The sequence below is a fragment of the Eurosta solidaginis genome, chromosome 1 (genome assembly GCF_040869045.1).
Source record: "Eurosta solidaginis isolate ZX-2024a chromosome 1, ASM4086904v1, whole genome shotgun sequence".
Taxonomy (NCBI): domain Eukaryota; kingdom Metazoa; phylum Arthropoda; class Insecta; order Diptera; family Tephritidae; genus Eurosta; species Eurosta solidaginis.
The window spans coordinates 322,182,741-322,203,854 of record NC_090319.1 but is presented as its reverse complement, the minus strand read 5'-3'; the positions used below and the strand labels follow the sequence as shown (position 1 = coordinate 322,203,854).

General features: G+C 39.2%; 1 protein-coding gene across 25 annotated transcripts in view; it reads left to right on the top strand.

Annotated features, from left to right (window-relative positions):
• Nucleotides 1–20,822, top strand: part of Calx (sodium/calcium exchanger 3) — a 433,860-nt gene extending 413,038 nt beyond the window's left edge. For 20 of the 25 annotated variants that reach the window (XM_067761890.1, XM_067761889.1, XM_067761888.1 and 17 more), the window contains 6 exons: nucleotides 5,434–5,582; nucleotides 5,656–5,755; nucleotides 10,384–10,500; nucleotides 10,695–10,853; nucleotides 10,994–11,165; nucleotides 14,030–20,822. In XM_067761890.1, coding sequence (XP_067617991.1) covers nucleotides 5,434–5,582; nucleotides 5,656–5,755; nucleotides 10,384–10,500; nucleotides 10,695–10,853; nucleotides 10,994–11,165; nucleotides 14,030–14,234 — 902 coding nt within the window. In that variant the 3' untranslated portion in view covers nucleotides 14,235–20,822. Of the gene's footprint in view, nucleotides 1–5,433; nucleotides 5,583–5,655; nucleotides 5,756–10,383; nucleotides 10,501–10,694; nucleotides 10,854–10,993; nucleotides 11,166–11,209; nucleotides 11,384–14,029 lie in introns of all 25 variants that reach the window. The other 5 variants (XM_067761893.1, XM_067761891.1, XR_010949022.1 and 2 more) reach the window with 4 other exon arrangements.
• Nucleotides 20,823–21,114: the final 292 nt, after the last annotated feature.

Here is a 21,114-nt window from a genome sequence, read left to right as displayed (position 1 = left end):
TAAATAAAATATTTGAATTCGTCTTTACATTTATAAACTTTTTATCAAATTTAATGAGCAAAGCCAAATACAACATTTTCCTTTGCTCTTCAACGCGTTTCGGTGACTTTCTGTTCTTCTTCAGGGAGCCTCTTTTTTATTTTGTATAACCGTTGTGAACAGTTAACGCGCTGAGTAGATGCCCATTTATATTCGTCATACATTTTTTGAGCCTAGGTCCAACATGAATCTTCCTACATCAATGTTCTCGACAAGTTGGGATCAGGCGTCTTATTTCGAATATAGCAAAGAAGAACCGCTTGCCACAGCGACCTCCCTGCTGTGATAATGCTACCGTTGCTTCCGAAGGCGACATAGTATCGGGAGGCTTCAGTCAACTTCAATTGGATATAATGCCTGGCTACAGATTATCGAACCAATAGGCAAGGGCCGCAGAAACCCTCGATTAGTAGGGTTAGCAGTTCTTGTTCACCGCTTTCCCGCAGCCATCATACCTGAAGTAACAACAAATATAACACTGAGTTTCACCTAATATAGAGTAAGGCTTAGCCCCCGCATTAGCAACAAGATGATCTAGCTCTAGTGAGGTGTGTTAACGATTTAAAAGTGATTAATTTGTTGCACTTTTCTATGTAAAGCCCAAATCAAAATGCTATTTATTATCGGTTCATAGGAAACTTATATTTTTAGCAAAAGTGAGCTGTGCTAGCTGCACGTGTCACTCATTCGCCTCCAACTTCTCAGCATGGACGATTCAACCTGCATTTTAAATTAAAAACAAAATCCATATGATAAATGAAAGAAACCCAAAACATAAATCAGTTGAATAATTAAATTGGGCTTTTATTGATTTTAATTTTCAATTCCCAAACCAGTGATACAAATTTATTCCACGGGTAAACGGGCGTTTTCCATTAACGCAAAGCGATATTTTTATAAATTCCAAATACTACAATCGGCCACATTAACAAATTATTTTTCAATCTATTTAAAGCACTTGAAAAAAGTACATAAAAGTCGAACTAAATAAATAAAAAGGATAATTTTTGTAAATATGTAAACACTTTCGGCATGCAATCCAATTACCGCTTCAAAATGTGTTGAAAATAAAAAAAAATTTAATTTTCTGTTAAAACCCCAACTTGCTTTTTACACCTTTTGCATGCGCTTTGCCCCACTTCAACTTTTTGCATGCTGAACTTTGGCTAACAACAACATTTTATAGCTGTCCAAATTAATATATTTGGTATAATATCTATATTTATGAATTTGTATATGTTGAAGAACAAGAATTAACAATTTGTATGTTTGTATTTTGCTATTTTGTCCATATGTAAGTATGTAAGTAAAATGTCATGTTGCATGCCACAAGGTGTAAGTATTTGCTACTTAATTCTATTTGGTGTTATTTATTGTTTGTTGTTTTAACGTTTTCTGAATCTTTTTTTTTTTTTTGTATGTATACTTGTTTGTATGTATATATAACTATTTTTTTGTAGTTACCTCTTTACTGTTTGGGCTTTTCGTGTTCGCTTTCCGCTATTGTTGCAACGAGTCAATCAAAAATAAAAAGAGACAAGTTCAAAGAAAAAACAATGAACTTGTTTAACTTGTCAACGTTTGTACCCGTTAATGTTTATTGTTGTACCTTAAACTTTTTGTTGTTGTTATTTCATGTTTACGAAACCCGTATTATCTTTCAATACAATACTGATTTTCTGTTAACATTAATTAAGTCAAACAACTTCAAATATACCTTTGACAATAAATGGGGGTATTCACAGATAAACGTTGATATAAAGTTTTACAATTTACAAATTTTGATACAAAAAAAGAAGATAATTAAGAAAAATGTAAAGCGCGCGTTCAAGCGCGGGCTGTAAAGTGTCGAAGATTATGTGTAGGTCTTACAACCTTAGACTAACAAAGTTGCTTCTATCATTAAAAAGAGAGGACTCTAGAATCATGACGGGTATTCTGACTGGACACTACCTTCTGGCGTCACATGCCTTTAAATTAGGCTTGGTCAATGATAGCAGATGTAGGAAGTGCCGTCTGGAGGAGGAAACTATCTAGCACGTTCTGTGCTCTTGCCCTGCGCTTGCGAGGCTAAGACTCCAGCTGTTAGGAGTGATACAGCTTTCAGATCTAGAAGCAGCAAATGGCTTAAGCCCTAGGAAGCTTCTAACATTTGCCAAGAGGAAGGAGTTATTTTATAACATAGGTCCTGGTTTTTGATAGGGTTTTTCAGTTTGGTCGTTAAAACAAACTTCTGGTAACACTACGGACTCAATCAGTCTATCTGAGGTCCTCATGCACCGGTCAGTACAACCTAACCTAACCTAAGGAAAATGTATAGAATATCTTTTAAAGTTAAATTTAACGTGCTTCCAATATCGCACACAGAGTTTGAGCTCTAAATTGCACACCACGAAGCTATATCGATACTTTTGCTGCGCGTTACCGTTATATTATACTCGATATTTTTGTAAGCGATACCAAAAGGTCGAGAAGGTACAAAGGCTGCCATGCCTAAGTACGTCAGGTGCCGTGAGGAGCGCACTTCAGGAAGCGCTAATCATAATCTTTCACTTGACGCGTCTACAAGTATTCGTGCAGGAATAGGCCGCAAGAGGAGCTCTACGACTAAGAGAATCCAACATATGGAAATCAGCTAAGCACAGACATGGGAACTATTCTGAACGGCATGAGGAAGGAACAATTAAACAGAATAATAACCCACCTAACATCCAAAAGAGACAACATCACAGCGGTTTTGGACTTCCAGTTTCAGAACGTACAATATCCTTCAAGGGAGGAAGGGGAAGAAGGCACAGACAATAGCAGGGGCATTACAATCTACACCGACGGCTCGAAAATGGCAAAGGGAACTGCAGGTGGGATTTATTTAACACATCTGCAGTTAAGCCAAACGTTCCGACTTCCTGACACATGCAGTGTATTTCAGGCCAAGATCTATGCCATAGACAGATCAGCAAAGCTGCTTCAAGATAGTATGATCTCCGATACCGACGTAACGTTCTTTGTTGATAGCCAAGCCGCCTAAGGGCATTAGAGTCCAACATGATATTATCGGATATCGTGCGGAGATGCCGAGCCCCGCTGGCTTTTATAAGTCATCTCAATGTCTCCCTTTGCTAGGTTCCTAGATACAGCGGTATTGAATGAAATGAACTCGCAAATTAGATGGCTAGGAAAGGTTCCTATTTGGACAAAAATTAAGTGGACAGCTCCGTCCAAACACCGCTGGGATATCTCCTAGGGAAAATCGAGGAATATGAGAACAGGGCAACGGACTTGCTATGGACCAACAGGGTTGACTGCGAAATCTCAAGGTCCTTATGGCCATGCTTGGATAGGAAAGGCACCAGAACAAGCTCCCCCTGCAGAAGCTTTCAGGATGCGGAGGAATATGTCTGCCGATGTCCGGGGTTTCAAAGAAGAAGGCTCAGATTTCTGGGCGCACGACTGCCTAGCAGAGGTTGGGAAGGCGGACGTCTCGCTTCTTCTTGGGTTTATCAGGGAAAGCAAGTGGTTCGTTGAGAACCACTAGGGGGTAATGGGGTTAAACGAATGTACCGCCATCCTGCACTTACTGAGGGCACTCATAATGGACAAAAATGTCTCCGAGTGGAAGTTTTGGTAATACCCACGCATGCCCTCTTAACCTAACCTAACCTAACTAACAGCGGCACTGATTTTATCATTGAGTGAATCGCTGCCAAGCAACATCGATCCTCGAAAATTCCCCGGGGGACTCGTATACATCCCGGGATATTTACGGCTTGTTATTGAATAAGCTGGGCAATTAAGCGTGAAGTGATCAGCTTGTCAACCCTCATTCAAATAGCCCAAATAAATTTTACCAGAGTACTGAGCCGCATCGCACAAACTCCCATGAAGCAGTACCCCATCAACGCTCTCATCACCTTTGATAGATGGGCCCTAGAATTTCAAATCAGCAACCAGTCAGAACGATTTCGACACCCGGCAAGAGGTGGTGGCAGCCCAGCGCTTGCATTGCTATTCTGAGGCCCAAATTTTTAGAAGCAGATTGCAGATGACAAGCATGCAGTATCCGCTCATTTTCATCTCCAGTAGCAAGGACCAGCGAAGGGATTCGCTTCACAACTGCCAGCGATGTCACCACGTACAGACACTCAAATAATATTAAGCAATTTCAAACACCCACGGTTTTTAGCCTTATAAAATTAGACGCAGCCTACCCAGCGATCCATGGATCGGCTTTATCACCATTTCATACAACAACTTAACCACAGACTCACACCAGACCTTGGAGCTTTGTTAGTAACTGCCTTAGTTGTCAATGGTGTTGTCTTCGATGATCAGACCAGCGAGCAGTAAGTTATATTATGCTTAAATATCAAGGTGTGCATTCATCTTAGGATATGTAGATTCATTTTTCCGCAATAGACTATAGTGAATGCTGGTTATTTCTTGCTTACTTACTTAATGGGCGCTAACCCTCTTCCTCTGCTTCCATAGGCGGGAGGTTATTTCACTTAACAATAACTCGGCCGCCTTGATGAAATGTGCGAAGGTTCGCACTTCTCAGCTTGGTGGTTATTATGGTGCCATGCATATATGGGTTATTTGGCATAGATGATAATCGCTCCTGCCGTTTCCACCTTAAAGAGGATGATACGGCTCAACCATCCTAGCACTGGTTTTTATGTTAGAGTTTGTACCCGCTACTTGGATCTAGACAAAACATGCCTTGTGAAGCTTCTTTCGATTATAGAGTATTTTTGCGATAATATTATTAGTAACCCGATAATTTTCATTTGATACTAGCGGCGATACTTTTCATTCAATATCGTGTCCCTAACCTACCAAACTGCGAAAGAGATATTTTCCTTTGCGCCTTCCTCTCTTATTTCTATATTCGGTTTCGTCAACCGAAATATGAGGGTAAAAATCCAAATTATGATCTCAATCCAAGAAACTTATGTCCCCATATCTGGAAATAAACAGCAAGCGGCCATCGGGAGTCAAAAGCTCACGCTATCCACCACATATAGTTCGGGTAGGGTAATTCGCATCAGTAGAGTAGAAAATTTGAGACCCGTGTAATTTTTGTCCTGAATGCTGAATCACGCATTTGCACAATCGACTGCACCACTATTGAGCTGAAAGTTTAAATATTTACCTGACGTAAATGAATATGTAAATTTAGCGAAACATAAATATCAATCCGTGCTATGTGAATACCCCCATTTTACCTTATCGTTTTTCTGTCCTTAATATATTTATATAACATTCTGGTTAACATTTATTTATACCGTTATTAAAACGTACACAAAATATATTGTTGCTATTCATTCCTTGCGCCTGCTGCTTACAATTGATGGTCTGCTCCGCCTGCTGTGCTGCATCTTTGCCTATCCGCAGACGATGAAATGGTAGGACTCATCGAAGCAGCTGAAAAGAAAGCACCTGAAGAGTTGACGGAGGAGGATAAAATGGCATTATTGGGTCGTCCCAAATTGGGTGAGGTAGTGCGTGCGGAGTTGCGCGTCAAGGAGAGTAAAGAATTTAAGGTGAATAAAAATTAATTGCATTCAATAAAACATTTCTGTTGTTTAATTAAATGCTTTCCCGCTTTTCTTTCAGAATACGGTTGATAAATTAGTGCAACGAGCGAATGCATCACTGCTTATTGGTACCTCATCCTGGAAGGAACAGTTTGCGGAGGCATTGACAGTGACACCTGGTAAGATATTTTTAAAATAAGATGTAAATTAAGCTGAATATTTGAGCGGTGTTTAATCAAGCCCTTACGGAATTTACAATGAAAATCAAAATGGTTTCGAAACAAATTTTTGAACTCTGGTTCCCCCCTTGGCTGTAGTGGGTTTAAACTCCTAGTGTAAGTTTGCCATTAAAAACTTCTCAGCAAAGATTTGAAGCAATAAAAAAGGTGTAAGCTCCTGCCAGTCTCAAGAACTCTGATTCTCCCCTCGGTTGTAGTGGGTTCACACTCCTAGTGTAAGTTTGCCACTAAAATCCTCTCAACAAAGACTCCGCTGCCTTAGCGATTTGTGGCAATACAAAAGGTGTAAGCTCCTGCCAGCCTCCTTCCGGTAGACCTATGTGGTAAACTCCAAGAAAGTTGCAACGTAGTGAGGCTGAACGCTATCCTACCCTGGACGGACATCAGATTCGGCCATGCTAGCATTTTGGGAACCATCCCGGAAAACTTACGTCAACTAAATTACACCACATCGATCCTCTCTATGGACAACAAGTTCTCAATCAGAATCCCGGAGAGGCACGTATGGGATAACGCCACTAACGTAGACCCAGAGTACACGACCATCTTCACGAATGGCTCCAAGCTCAATGGTAACGTGGCCAGTGGAATCTACTCAGAGGATCTTTCACTTTCCCTAAGCATAGGGCCGCGAAGCCACTGTAGCGTCTTCCAGGCTGAATAAACTTCAATAATGGAGGCCGCCCATTGGCTGCTATCTACGAGCCCCACATCAGTAGCAATTTACTCTGACAGTCAAGCGGCAGTAAGAGCCCTCCAAGGCAAGCACACTTCATCCAAATTAGCAACAGAATGTAGACAGACCCTAAACGAGCTTGCATCGCAGGGCGAGACAGCTGTTGTATGGTCACTGATCGGAATACTAACGGGCCACTGCCTGATGGGAATACACCGTGAACGCATTGGAAATCCAGTCAACAGTTTTTGTCGGAGTTGCAGGGATGAAGAGGAGATAGAAAGCGTCGAGTACTTTCTCTGTAGATGCCCTGCTGTGGCCAGTATACGTATGGAAAGTCCGAGTAAGTATTTCTTCGAGTGCTTAGCAGAAATCGGCTCTGCGGAAATCGAAAATATTATACGCTACATCAGAAGTTCAAATTGGTTCAAATCCCTACACATCTAAAGGAAGAAGGGCTATAACCCACACAGTGGTATCACAATGGGCCAGCCGGCCTTCTGGGCAGCCACTTTAACCTAACCTAACCTAACCTAAGGTCCTGCCAGTCTCAAAGGAACCAGGGTCTGATGACATAATATCAATGCGGAGGACCATTTAGGTATCCTTCAGTTGGATCAAATAGATTTTATATGGAGCTCCATTGGCTGGCGTTAAATTTTGCTAATATATGGCGGTCACAGTGGTGTGGTGGGTGGTAGTGTGCTCAAACTACCGCACCGAGGCGACCTGTATTGAATTTCCGCGCAAAGTAATGTCAAAAAGTTAGAAAAAAGTTGTGTCAATAAGAACAAAAAATCTAACCTTACTTACTTACTTAATTGGCGCTTAACCGTCTAAACGGTTATGGCCGTCCTACAAGGCGCGCAAGTCGCTCCTTTGCTCCGCCAACCGGCGCCAATTGGTCATACCAAGGGAGTTTAAATCATTTTCCACCTAGTCCTTCCAACGGAGTGGGGGCCGCCCTCTACCTCTGCTTACATAGGCGGGTTCCGATAGAAACACTTTCTTGGCCGGAGCATCATCTTTCATTCGCATAACATGGCCTAGCCAGCGGAGCCGCTGCGTTTTAATTCGCTGGACTATATTGATGTCTGCGTATAGCTCGTACAGCTCATCATTAAATCTTCTTCGGTACTCGCCATCGCCAACGCGTAGAAGCCCACAAATCTTTCGAAGAACTTTTGTCTCGAACACTCCCAAAGCCGCTTCATCTGCTGTTGTCATGGTCCATGCTTCTGCCCCATATAGCAGAACGGGTACGATAAGTGACTTGTAGAGTATGATTTTCGTTCGCCGAGAGAGGACTTTACTTTTCAATTGCCTACCTAGTCCAAAGTAGCATTTATTGGCAAGATTGATTCTTCGCTGGATTTCAGTCCTGATGTTGTTGCCAGTGTTGATGCTGGTTCCCAAATAAACGAAGTATGTTACTATTTCGAAATTATGACTGCCAACAGTAGCGTGGCTGCCAAGGCGCATATGCGCTGACTCTTTGATCGATGACAGCAGGTAGTTCGTTTTGTCCTCATTCACCATCAAACCCATCTTTACCGCTTCTTTTTCCAGTTTGGAGTAAGCAGAGCTAACAGCGCGGGTGTTTAGGCCGTTGATATCAATGTCATCAGCATATGCCAGTAAAAATCTAACCACTCACACGCATAAAACAATCTAACGGAGAGCATGAGCAGTGGAAAGAAGTAATTGGATAGCGGATTGCAAATGCAACGAGGAGAGTGTGCAAACGCTACCATAAATTTATGGATGAGGCCAAAGACACAAAAGTAGAGGCGAAAGCACGTGAATGCCAAGAGCGGCGAGGGATCTGAGACTTGTTGGAAGGTAGCAAAAATTATGAGTGACTAGTGCGCTTTATTAGACTGGTCGACCCGTTAAATGGTTATCTATTGAAGGAGGTAAGGCAGTGAGCGATGTTCACTTCGGTCTGAGCAAACTCCTAAAATTCTCTGTCGTCCAGATATGTTTGCACATAACACTAACCACCGATTGTATTTGGAGCCAGGTCCTCTAACAGCAACTTTTTTGTGGCCCAATCCTATTGAAATTGCCAGTTCCCTGCATATGGGAGTGGGACTGAAGAGCCTAATTTTAGGCTGTCAAATTAGCTAGTAAGACCTAAAGTATGCCAAAATTTAATCCATTTGTGGTAGGAGCAGAAAAGGTGTACAACTGAATGACCTTAAAATATTTCGGTCATACGAATGCGCGGTCCTTTCGCTTTTAATTACTAAGGCCATCTTTACATTTATCCATCTTATCGCTTGATTTTTAAGTTTGCTAAGAAGGACGAACAATGAATGTCGCTTCCCAAGGCAGCCGGTTCTATATACCGGAGCTACTCGGGATATTTCCCGACCAAGGGCTGTCATTTCAGTGTAATCCCATTTAATTTGTTGCATCCCTCCCAAAAGTTCTCAACCTCCCAGCAGCTCCTTGCAGCGGGACTGCGCCATACTCTCCTGCTCCGGGAAGGTATCGAACCCAATGTGGGTCCCTCTCCTGACATCTGAGAAATGTTTTTGCTGCACTTAACGGAAAAGAATCTTTTTAGGATGTCATACTCTTGTCAGTGTGTCACGTGCAAGGGATGGTTGCATCGGACAGGTTGTTCTGGGTTAGATCCCAAAACCCGACGTCCTCGTAACTAGCCTACGCTTCAGGCCCCCCCACTACCTTCCAGCAGCTCTGCTGCTCAGCAAGCCACAACAAGTACCCGCTGCTGCTCGCGCCCTACGGCGCCACCAACTCATACGGCCGCTCCCACTCATAACTGCAATCTCCGTAGTAGAGTCGGTATCAGACTCCACCCCCGTCTTCTTCCTCCCTCTTTTCCGGCAGCAGTCGTGCAGGTCAGGAAAACATACTCTTAGTCTCTACCACCATTTGCACCGATTGGCCGCACAGAATATATATGTTTGCGTCATCCACCCAATGCAGCTCCTGCCTTGGACGGTGCCACTTTCCTAGATGTTTTGGTCTCCGCGACGGCAACCCCCCCGCCACGGGCTTCGTTACGCCATGTTTCCAGGCCGCAAACCCAACTACACCGGGTAACCCAATGCTTACCCAGGGACTTTCAGTCCCAGGGCCACAACAGCAATTGCGTCCTGCCCTCCCACAACTCAGGCGTAGTCACCCGCCTTCTACTCCTAGAGTGACGACGTCTCCATCGCTGCACTTCAGAATTCTATGGATAAACACTGCTACAACAACAACAACAACAATGAATGTCGCTTATGTGTTGCAAATTTGAGAGAATGCTAGTACAACACAGTTTTTGAGGGGTCGAAGGATATGACCGCCCATTCAACCTTATGATAGCTGTTTAGTTTTCCCCAATGATGGTCATTTTCTGCTTCTACTCCAAAGCATTTCAGTGGCCTTTTGGTGCAGCTACACATCTTTGAAGAAGATCGTATTGATTTATGTTTTGTCAAACACAGAAAAACATCAGATTCCCTGAAGAACATACTTATAGTAACGAAACGCGTTATGTTTGTGTGTTTGCCCCAAATTACACGGCTTGAAAGCTCATAAAATGACTTCATTCGCAGTGTTGTTCGACATTTAAGGTAGTCGCTGCCTAAATACAAAACTTCCTAAAGCCTGTTTAATGGGTTTTTATGCCTTACAAATTTAACTCTAGATCTTTCATTTGCTAAACAGTCCTTCTTCTTAACTCATTGTCAATCCCATGATATCCACTTGCACTTAGCGAAATGAATCGGATTTTATCGGAGCTTGGGTTAACTTTTTTTTTCATATACAACAACAGCAACATAAGCCCATCATACGACATGGTCATTAGCACATAAGCTCCTTCGACTTTAATTTCTTACAAGCATTTAATCACTTTTAATGCATATTTCAGATGACGATGGCGAAGGCGGTGATGATGATGAGCCACCATCTCCTTCTTGCTTCGACTACGTATTGCATTTCTTAACGCTCTTCTGGAAGCTTATATTCGCATTCATACCGCCAACAGGTAACTAGCGATAACAAGAACAATACTTAAAAGGAGCAACAACAACAACTTGCACTTAGAAATAGTTTCTTAATTATTTTCGAATTATGTACTTTTGCTTAATTGAATTTCTTCTCTTATTCTAACATGCACAAAATACCTACATACACACATACATACATAAATATACATACACATGTATTTGAATCTTCCAGATATTGCCAATGGTTATCTCTGCTTTGTTGTTTCTATAATTGGTATTGGTATGGTGACAGCATTAATTGGTGATGTGGCATCGCATTTCGGTTGTACTCTGGGAGTTAAGGATGCAGTAACGGCAATCTGTTTTGTGGCGCTTGGCACTAGTTTGCCAGGTAAATATAAATGCAGATACATACATCCATCTATAACTGAATATGTCTGTATGTGCATGATTGCATACTTAAGCGTTTTTGATTACGTAATCGGCTTGCACATAATTACTTGCACTGATACGTATTTCTATGATTTTCAGACACTTTTGCCAGCAAAGTGGCTGCCATACAAGACAAGACCGCTGATGCGAGCATCGGTAATGTGACGGGCAGTAATGCAGTGAATGTCTTCCTTGGTATTGGTGTGGCGTGGACAATGGCAGCCATATACCATGAATCGAATGCAGAAGTCTTTCGAGTGGAGGCGGGCACGTAAGTAAAAACTAAATGTAAAAGCTTTTCTAATGTCCCAACAGTTTTCTAGTTTAAAACTGGAGTGATCAAAGCTGTCTTAAAACAAAGAGGGAGTTTAGAAACTTACTTTTAATATTGATTAGAAAGAGTTTTCGTCATTCCTCGTTATTCGCGCATATTCATGGTTTATGATTCTAAGTAAGGTATATTTTGACTATGAATATGAGCCATTGAAGGTAAATTTAAAAAAAAAAATACAACACATATATGTTCGGTCCATTTTGAGTAATCAATATTAAATTGTACCTACTATAACTGTAAGATGATCAAAACTTCGAGGGCTGGAAAAAAAATCGATTCTTCGTTCCTCGAGAAAAGATCTATTAAATGGATTGAAAATCGAATCGAAATTCAGCTCTACTTGGTCGATATTGAAAAGTGCAGACAAAGCGATTGAAATGTAAGGAGGGGTATTAGAATGAACTCGCAGTAAGGCATGTCTGTAATATAAGGCTGATTGAATTCCCTTTACATACATTCCAAAATATATGGCATACTCAACTATGTTTCTTGACTGCATTTCCTAACCTCATACTCGTAAGGCTGCAAGCGCGGAGATTTTCTACGTGTCGGCATTTCCAGTGTCTGCTTTTGCTTTAGATCAGCAGTGATAGCTCTAGCTTCACCGCCCTTCCTGCAATGAGGGGGATGAGATGGTATACATTTCTTCTGTTTCGGCGGTAGGAACAGGTTTTACTTTTCTTCCCGACTTGAGGATAATTAGAATTCAGAGCAATTTCTGGGATAGTATTACGGCTGCGCCAACACCAGGTATGACGTTATTGTCAGAATTTTAAGTTCTCGAAGTTCCTGCCTTCTTAAAACATAGAATCAGCGTATTTGCACCTTGGCAACCACGCCTCAGCCATAATTTTGAAATAGTAAACGACTTCTTTTATTTGGGAACCAGCATTAACACAAGCAACCACATCAGCTCTAAAATTCAGCGAAGAATCACCCTTGCCAATAAATGTTGCTATTCTGGCAATTGAAAAGTAAAGTCCTCTCTCGGCAAATGAAAATCATGCTATACAAGTCAAGTATCGTACCCGTCCTGCTATATCGTGCAGAAGAATGGACCATGACAACATCAAATAAAGCAGCTCTGGGAGTATTCGAGTGAAAGGTTCCTCGAAAGATTTACAGACCTCTACGCGTTGGTGATGGCGAGTGCCGAAGAAGATTTAATGATGAGCTATATTGAGCTTTACGCAGCCATCAACATAGTCCAGCGACTTAAAGCGCAGCGGCTTCGCTGACTAGTCCATGTTATTCGAATGAAAGATGACGCTCTGGCTAAGAAAATATTTTGATCGTAACCACCCTATGTAAGCAGAGGAAGAGGACGGCTACCACTCCGCTGGAAGGAGCGGGAGGATGATAATTTTAATTCCCTTGGTGTGAACAATTGGCGCCAGTTGCAGAAGCGACTCTTGCGTCTTCTTTCATAAAATCTGACCAACGTTCAGAGTCAAGTTATAAGATACAGCAATCAACCAGTGTGATACCTTTACTCAAGACGTTAATAGAGGATGATTCATTGGGGAAACTTACATATATTTAGCTGGAGTACGCACTTAATTTGTAAGCTCTGTCCGCAAAGAAGTGCACTCACAAGCGAATATCTCCTTCCTAAAGAAATGTATGAACTCTTTTTCGAATATCATACTTAGTTGTATGCTGGGCTCAGATCCCGCCATTTAAAACCACATGCTCTTTGAACACTATCAGGGTGGTTTAAAATAAATAAATGCAAGACGCGATGACCTCCGAAGAGATTTTAGACCGAGCTTCTCTTCCGATTTGCGTCGTGCTCCTCTTAATTTTGCCTACTAATTGGCTGGACGGGGCCTGCATGTTTTACGCCGACTCCGAACAGCATCTGTAATTCAGATGAGCTTTCACTGATGGCAGAAATATACTAGGAGTGTTTTCCAAACACTTTCGAGGAGCGATCCCGATTATAAAACCTTTTTTCTACTTGAAAAACTTTTTTCTTAATTTTTGATATTATTTTGCCGGGAGTTGAACCCAGAACCATCGGTGTGGTAGGCGGCAGTCAGTATGATTCCACTTTTCATAATACTGCCTTCTGCCAGATTTTCTCTCTAAAACAACTACCGGAGTGAACTATTGCAAAGAGGAGTGTTACATAACCTTTTTCTATTCAAATCTCCTTCTAATATCACGAAAAAGATATTGAATACGACCTTGGCTTCACTATTAAACGTATACGGCTATGCATCTACAGTGTGACAACTTGTTGCTAGCAAACAATATCTAACAGCTGAACGCTGCTGCTCGAGCGCCAGCTTTATCTAAGAATCAGTGTTATTACAGAAAATAATGCCAACCTGGAAATGAAACAGTAGAGCTTGCTATAAGGGCAGCTCCTCTTGGACCGTGTAGGTAATAGAGAACTAAAATTCTTCCTTAACCAACAAAACTAAGATTTATGTATAACTCTTTTGTCGCCCCCGACCTTGGTGAAGTCCGAAGAAAAGTTCTCAGTTCTAGGCTGCAGCTTTTAGGGCGGCAGAGTTGCCAGATCTCGAGGTAGCAATTAAGCTGGGTCCTAGAAAACTGCTAGTATTTGCCAAGAGGACGGAGTTATTCTATAACATATGTCACGGCACCTGATTGGGGTTCTTCCGTTTGGCCGTCAAACAAATTCTGGTAACACTACGGACACATTCAGTCGATGTGAGATCTTTATTGACCGGCCAATTTAACATAACCTAACAACCTAACATGTATTTTTTCTTTCCAAACGAAACTGTCTCCCAAGCTAACCAAACTTTTGTCTTTTATTCTTTTTACAGATTAGCTTTTTCGGTGACACTTTTCCTCTCCGGAGCCGTGGTTGCAGTTTGCCTGATAATGTATAGACGTAAGAAATCAATAGGTGGTGAATTAGGCGGTCCTACGCCCCAAAAATATATTCATAGCGCCATATTCTTCAGTCTGTGGTTGATCTACTTAGTTATGAGCACTTTGGAAGCGTACGGAGTTATCCAAGGATTCTAAAGATGCACCAAACAACAACAACGGCAAAACAGCATGAGTTAACTACTTACATAGATAATTACATACATACACACACACTACTTAACTTTAAAATAATTACTTTAAATAGTCAAGGAAAAAGCAAAAACCTAAACCATAATTACGAACATATTTAAATCCTAGTTAGATAGACATACATACATACATACTATATAATAGGCTATGAACTAAACTAAACAAGTAATACTATGATTACATAAGATACACTGAGAACATAATTTGCTCCAATTTTTAAATAAGTAACAACAAAATGTAATCCAATGTTCACTGTTTTTGTTTTAAGTTCTTACTTTTGCGGAAAAGTGTTTGATTTGCAACAGCCACAACATAAACACAAGATAAAGAGACAAGTCAACCAACTTCAGAGGAAACTAACAAGTATCGATCCTTACTACGGTAAATGGAATGACTACGTTTGGTTGGGTTGAACTGGCCGGTCAATAAAGACCTCACATAGACTGAATATCTACATAGTGTTACCATAATTTTTACGACCAAACGGAAGAACCCAAATTAAAAGACCAGGACTTATGTTATAAATAGCTCCATCCCTTTGACAAATACTAAAAGTTTTCTATGGCCTAGCCTAACTGCTGCCTCGAGATCTGACAATTCTGCCGTCCTTAATAGCAGCGAGCCTCGACCTGGCGAGCGCAGAACATGAACACAGAATGTGCTCAACCATTTATTCCTGCAGGTCGCACTTCTTACAACAGCTATTACTAACAAGCCCTAACTTATAGGCATGTCCAGTTAGTATGCCAACAGTGAGCCTTAAGTCTTCTCTCTTCAGAGCCATTTTGTGAGGGTTATATCGTAGGATTTGCACATGATCTTAGAAATTTTGCTGCCTCGCGTTTCTACAACTCTTGTCTCCTTTGTGATTTCTAGTAAGGGATCGGCCATTTCGTTACCTATCCCTTTATGACTGGGAGCTCAGTATAGATGAATGCTCCGCCTGGGGAAGTTTTTCGTTTAAAGTCTTAGGGAATAACAATGACAGTAAGATAATTTTTTGCCTGGACCTGCCCCAAAAAAAGTTTTTTTTGTCTTAGTTGAAAGCCGCTGGCGACACTCTAGATGGGATGTTATTCCTTGGAACGTGTATCAAACCAATATTGTTTATACAACCGAAGTGGTGCTCCTAATTCCTTATTCTATGCACTTTGGAGCCATAATTCGCTTAGTTTTGCAGTCCTGCATCACATGGATGCATGAGGAAACAATATCCAATTGCATGCGAACAAGCCCTTCGCATTATAAAAAGGTGGTATGATACCAAAGGACTGTCTATCAATCTTTACAAAACTGTCCTAGTGCCATCACTCTGTAAAAGGTATTTATCTTTTCCAGAAGCTACCTTGCGGGGCACCAAAATCCGATTTTCAACGGAGGCAAATTAACTAGTGATTACACTGGATCGTATCCTCACGTGGAATTCTCATCTTGATGTTTCCTTGAACAAATCAAGAAAAGCTTTTTTCGCCTGTACTCGACTGTATGTCAAAAAATGCTGGTAATTTAGCTCTGTTGTTTAGCCAAAGGTCACCTATGCTTCCAAAGTTAGAATTAGTCTGAATTAATCGTTCTACAACGACTAGTTTTATTGACATAACGGTTGCGATAAGAACGTCCCCAGCCTTTGTGGAAATACCTCACTTCCCTATTCTATTAGTGAAGGATGCAACACTTGCTGTACTAAGACTTCAAATTATCTCTGAGCCAAGAGTGGAAACATGAGAGGGATACGAAAGCAATAAGAAAATGTATAGGTAGTTCAGTATAGAACCTACGTGATACAATGGTCCCGACGCTATTTTTATTTGGATATGTTGCAGCGATAAAAACACTTCCCGAAAATTTTAGGGAATATTACCGATGTTGGTAGTCCTTTGTCGGATATAGATCCGTTACGTTCTGGTACAAGCCCGACCATCTCCATGACGAGTTTAATATGACCACATTGAACCTTCTAGGTCATCACTTCTGCGAGGAACTTGAGGTCGCCAGAGCCTCGGCTGCTAAGGAAACAGGATTCGCCATGGGTAGGTGAGATTGACAATTGACTGAAGAAGCTATAAATAGCGCTGGTAACCCATTGAAAGGGTTACGCTTCCCAAACCCTCGAATCGTTTGGTCGCCTTTTACGACAGGCATACCTGCCGCGGATATATTCTAAGCCCCCTAACCCGCTGGGGTGAAATTTTCGGTCTATATCGTGGTGCAAGTGAATGCCAGTGACTGCGACGGAAAGAGTCACGGCATCATATTTAATCGGGCCCTAAGTCTTAATTGCTTTTGATTTAGAGGAACTGAAAATAAGTTAAATTATGCTTGTCCCCTGAGATGAAACCTAATCATTGCCAACTTTTACTATTATTCATTTAACTGAGTTTACCAACAAATTTAAAAAAAATTCTTCAAACTCACTTTATCCTGAAAAAGATCACAATCCAAATTCTATTCAAATTAAAAATACATTTAAAGCTAACGCAAGAAAAGCAAAATAAATTAAGTATTGTATCACACATAATCTCGTTTGAGAAGCAAGACACATACATATAACTTAAGTTTCTAGGGTATGGCACGGAAACTCTGAAAATCATCAATAAATGCATAATCCCAACACCAAAAAAACTCACACAAAAAATTAAGACTACAAATTTCCATAAAAAGGTATGATCAAATCAAACAAGCAGTAATATATCATATACATAACACGCCAACAACAGAGGAGGCTGACATGTTATGCAAATGAAAGACTGGTCTACAGAATTCATTGAGTGCAAGAAAACTCTCTGAACTGCAGTTGTCTAACATAAATTGCATGAAAAACCTTTACACAAATATGGCATACCCCCACCTCGATAGCACTTAAAATATGTACAACAGCTCGATGGTCAGAGTTATATCAAAAGCCTAGCGAAAGTGGTGTAAAAACAATCACTTGTGTTCTGGAATAAGCAGACAAATAGCTGCGGGTCCACGATGTTAAAAGGGAAAGCTACAAAGTAAAAAGGTGACACATTGCTCAGGCGTCTGTAGCTTAGGTAGGTCTAAGTAGGAAAATATCCCCATTTTAACAAATCAGATTAAAAATATGAAGCTTCAAATTAAGCTGTTGGTATTTCACTGGAAAATATTCGCAAAAATTTTAAATATTTTCTGAAAAGTATCCAAACAGTCTTCCGTTAACAACATTTTGATTGGTTATAACAAGTGCAGCTCAATAAGCTTTAATATACGTTTCCTCAAAACATTTCGTGAATCGCTATATTCGCTCACAATACTCAAGAGCAATTAAACTCAAAATCCAGCACAACAACTTCACTCATCACCGGTTGACATTTTTTCAATTGTTGTTATCATTAATATGCCATTCAGATCATCTCTACTGTGTCAAAAAAGCCACGCCTATTTCTTCAAATTTTGAATCGATGTTGCTTGCGACCCAAATGTTAGTCCAAATACAATACTTGAACGAGCAAAGTTTCAGCTATTGCTAAAGCTTTAACTCAGAAATGGTTGAATCCACGAAAAAGTACTTCGGGCTGGACATGTGCAGAATTTCACGATGTTCAACTTCGAACTGAGCGCGAAACTCGAGCAAGACACAGAAACGAGATATTTGCGAAAACTAAATTTGCGACCGTGGATCTCGAACATCTAAGCAAATTTCCAAATGTTTTCTCAATTTCCGAGGTCAAACCCTTAAACGGCGTGGTCAAACCTTTGATTTTTCTAATAATTCAATTTGGAATACAAATTCTTTTCATTGTCATAATATTTTTGATTAATCTTTGGATGCAAATTTGTTAGTTTAAATTTGTTTTTAATATTGAAGTGCTCGTTCGACATATGAAAGTGCCTTTGCTTTGCACTTACATATGAAAATCAAAAATATTCATAAGAATTTTATTTATATGTGAGGCTATACACGGGAAAATTGCTTTGAAATTTTTTTTTATATTTGAAGGGTAAATTTGTACTCTGCCTATGATTCAGGGCAAAACAAAAACAAAAGTGCTATAAGTCTATAGGGGTTGAGCAGCTCTGGTTATAACAGATTACCTAGAACAAATATACGCTATAGAATAAAAAGTAGGTGTTTGAAAACAAAATGGCATTTTTACCAACTTGGAGGTTAAATGTAATTAAAGTTAGCTTCCCAGCACTGTGAAATCGAAAATTGTGTTTGCTGGCAGAAACATGATACAAATTAAATTTATTTACGTATTTATTCATCTTATCTACAAATTGATAAATCTTACAGACTTTTATGCCTGGTTTTTCAGTGCGAGTTTAAACTCCAGTTAAAATTTACTAGAGTTTAACTTTGCCGCTTTGTTCAATAACATAATATTTTGCTGCTCATCTCAACTTAAGCGGCCGAAGTGGCAGGGTCACTTTTAAACCTTAGATACTTGAGATACTTATTATACGGATACATATTCATGAGCATTTATTTAACATACCATTGAGCTCAATTCAAGTTAGAGTTACGTTATTGATGATGTCGCAAAGGACGAGATTTCCACCTCCATGGTGTTGACTTGGTAGTGAAGCGCGTGACGCAGCAAATATATTAAATTTATGTATAACAGAATATTGTTGTCGGGATGGTCGCGATTCCGAGCAACAGTCGATCATACTTGAGTTATGAATAGGCTGCAGAAGGCTATTGAGGATTGGTGTACTCGTATTCCAATCTCTCCCACTTTTTAATTTTTTACCAAATTTTCTCCCAATGTTAACATCCGCATATTAAGCTTATAAGGTTTAAAAGTTTTCTGTGTTTAATTTTATATATGGTGCTGTCAGAATGTACGCGTTTCCGAACAGCCGATAACATATATAAAACTACAAGAAGGGCTTTAATTCTTGTGAGGTTGGAACGGACGTGGTTCCAAGCCGTCCATATGAATTATTGCTTTTAATTATTTAAAACAGTAAGTATATGGTTTTCAGTTAGGAAGAGCGAGTCAGTAGAACTAAAATTATTGCAATGCTTAATGAAACCCTGTCACAGAGAGCGGAAAGGTTCATGCAGTTCAAAATTAGTTCTGCATATGCTTAAACAAATTGGTTGAAAATATCTCGAAGGCCTAAAGGGAACGTCAAACATAATCTTACCAAGCAATTCTTCTTGCAAGTTTAATCCTAAATAAAACACCAAGCATCTTTCTACGACTCTGTAATGATTAAAGGATTAACATTTTTAAATCTTTGCGAAATTTGTTAAAGTTTCATACTAGACAGTGGATTTTCAGATCAAAATAACTGGAATTATTTGAAATTAAGTTCGTAGAAAAAAGATAAGCTGCTTCAGAATTGGGTGAATTTAACAAAAAAGAGCGTTTTGGAAACAAATTCTAAGATTTGCCCTTCTTTTATGAAAATCTGAGGCTAGTTGGGGTGACATTTCACCCAGGCCTCGATTTGCGATAAAACTGCAATGTATTGCCTATTATTTTACCTAATTCTAATGTTCTTCACACTTAAACTGGAAGTTTGGTGTTGGGGATTCTGATTTTGAATATTTTGATTTTAATTTGGATTTCCATTTTCGGGGATACATGTGTGGCACAACCAAACTCTCAGCAGAGAGCCAAACTTATAAGGCAAAAAAACTATAAAATTAAAAAAACACCAATAAATATGTAATATAAAAAGTATAAAAAAAATTTGCATTTTACAACCAGGCGGCAACCCTAAAGTTATATAAGTGTTACACTTTCAGTGGGCAACAGAACGAATGTTAACAGCAAAAGCATAAAAGTTACAACTTGACAAGCATAACTATTTAAATAATTGCTTAGTAGACACAAAAGAAGAGTAGCGAATAAAAAAAAAATACAATTGAGGAAATTTTAAGATTGAAATTGGCAAAAGAAAAAAAAAAACAAAACAATCATAAAAACTTTTGGCTGAAAAGTACAGGCAACATTTTAAACGAAAACAATACATACATACATAGAAAATACTCTTAAAAGCAAAGTGTATTGAAGTTGTTGATTAGTTGGTAGTTAAGAGATTTGAGAAAAGAGCTGAAACGAATTATATACATTGAGCAATAACAGTAAAAACTAATTTGAAGCATATATATGAGCATATGATATGTATATGTATGTATATATACCTCTGCGCATAAAAGCAGCAGCAAAAGTGCTGAAAATGTTTTTCAGTTAGTTTTTTGGTGTAGTTATTTTCGCATATTCAAAACGTTTTACCAACTTTAACCAACAATTTTTAAAATTTCATAAATATTTTCAAAAACTTGTTGAATTTTATCAAAAACGGTTTTGAAAGTGTTTTAGTTAGTTTTTATTGCATTAAATTTGTGTCTAAATTCCACAACAAATAAAAATTTAAGAAAAAAATAGCTAACAAAATTCATTTTTTTTTTTTTTTTGTGCCACAGCAAATACAGAAGTACTTTAAAAGAGCAAACGAAAACAGCAAAAACAAGTCAAATAAAAACAAACAAAAAAATAAGAACACAATAACAAAACAAAATAGCAAAGCATGCAATAAACTTGTATTACTAAATTTACTTTATTTTTATAAATGTTATAATATTAAAACATAACTTATAACAATTATGCTAATGATAAACATAACAAACAAAAATATTATGTAACTTAGTTATGCCATTAAATATTTAAAATGAAAGTAAAAATAATAATAATAATTTTAAAAAATAAACAAACAAAAGAAATGTTATAAGAAAATCATATTTGCGATGTGTTAGCAAGTTTTAGATAAATTTTATTGTTATTGTATTATTCTTGTATTGTATAATGTAATTGTATATGTAATATTGTTTTATAATGCTGAGATA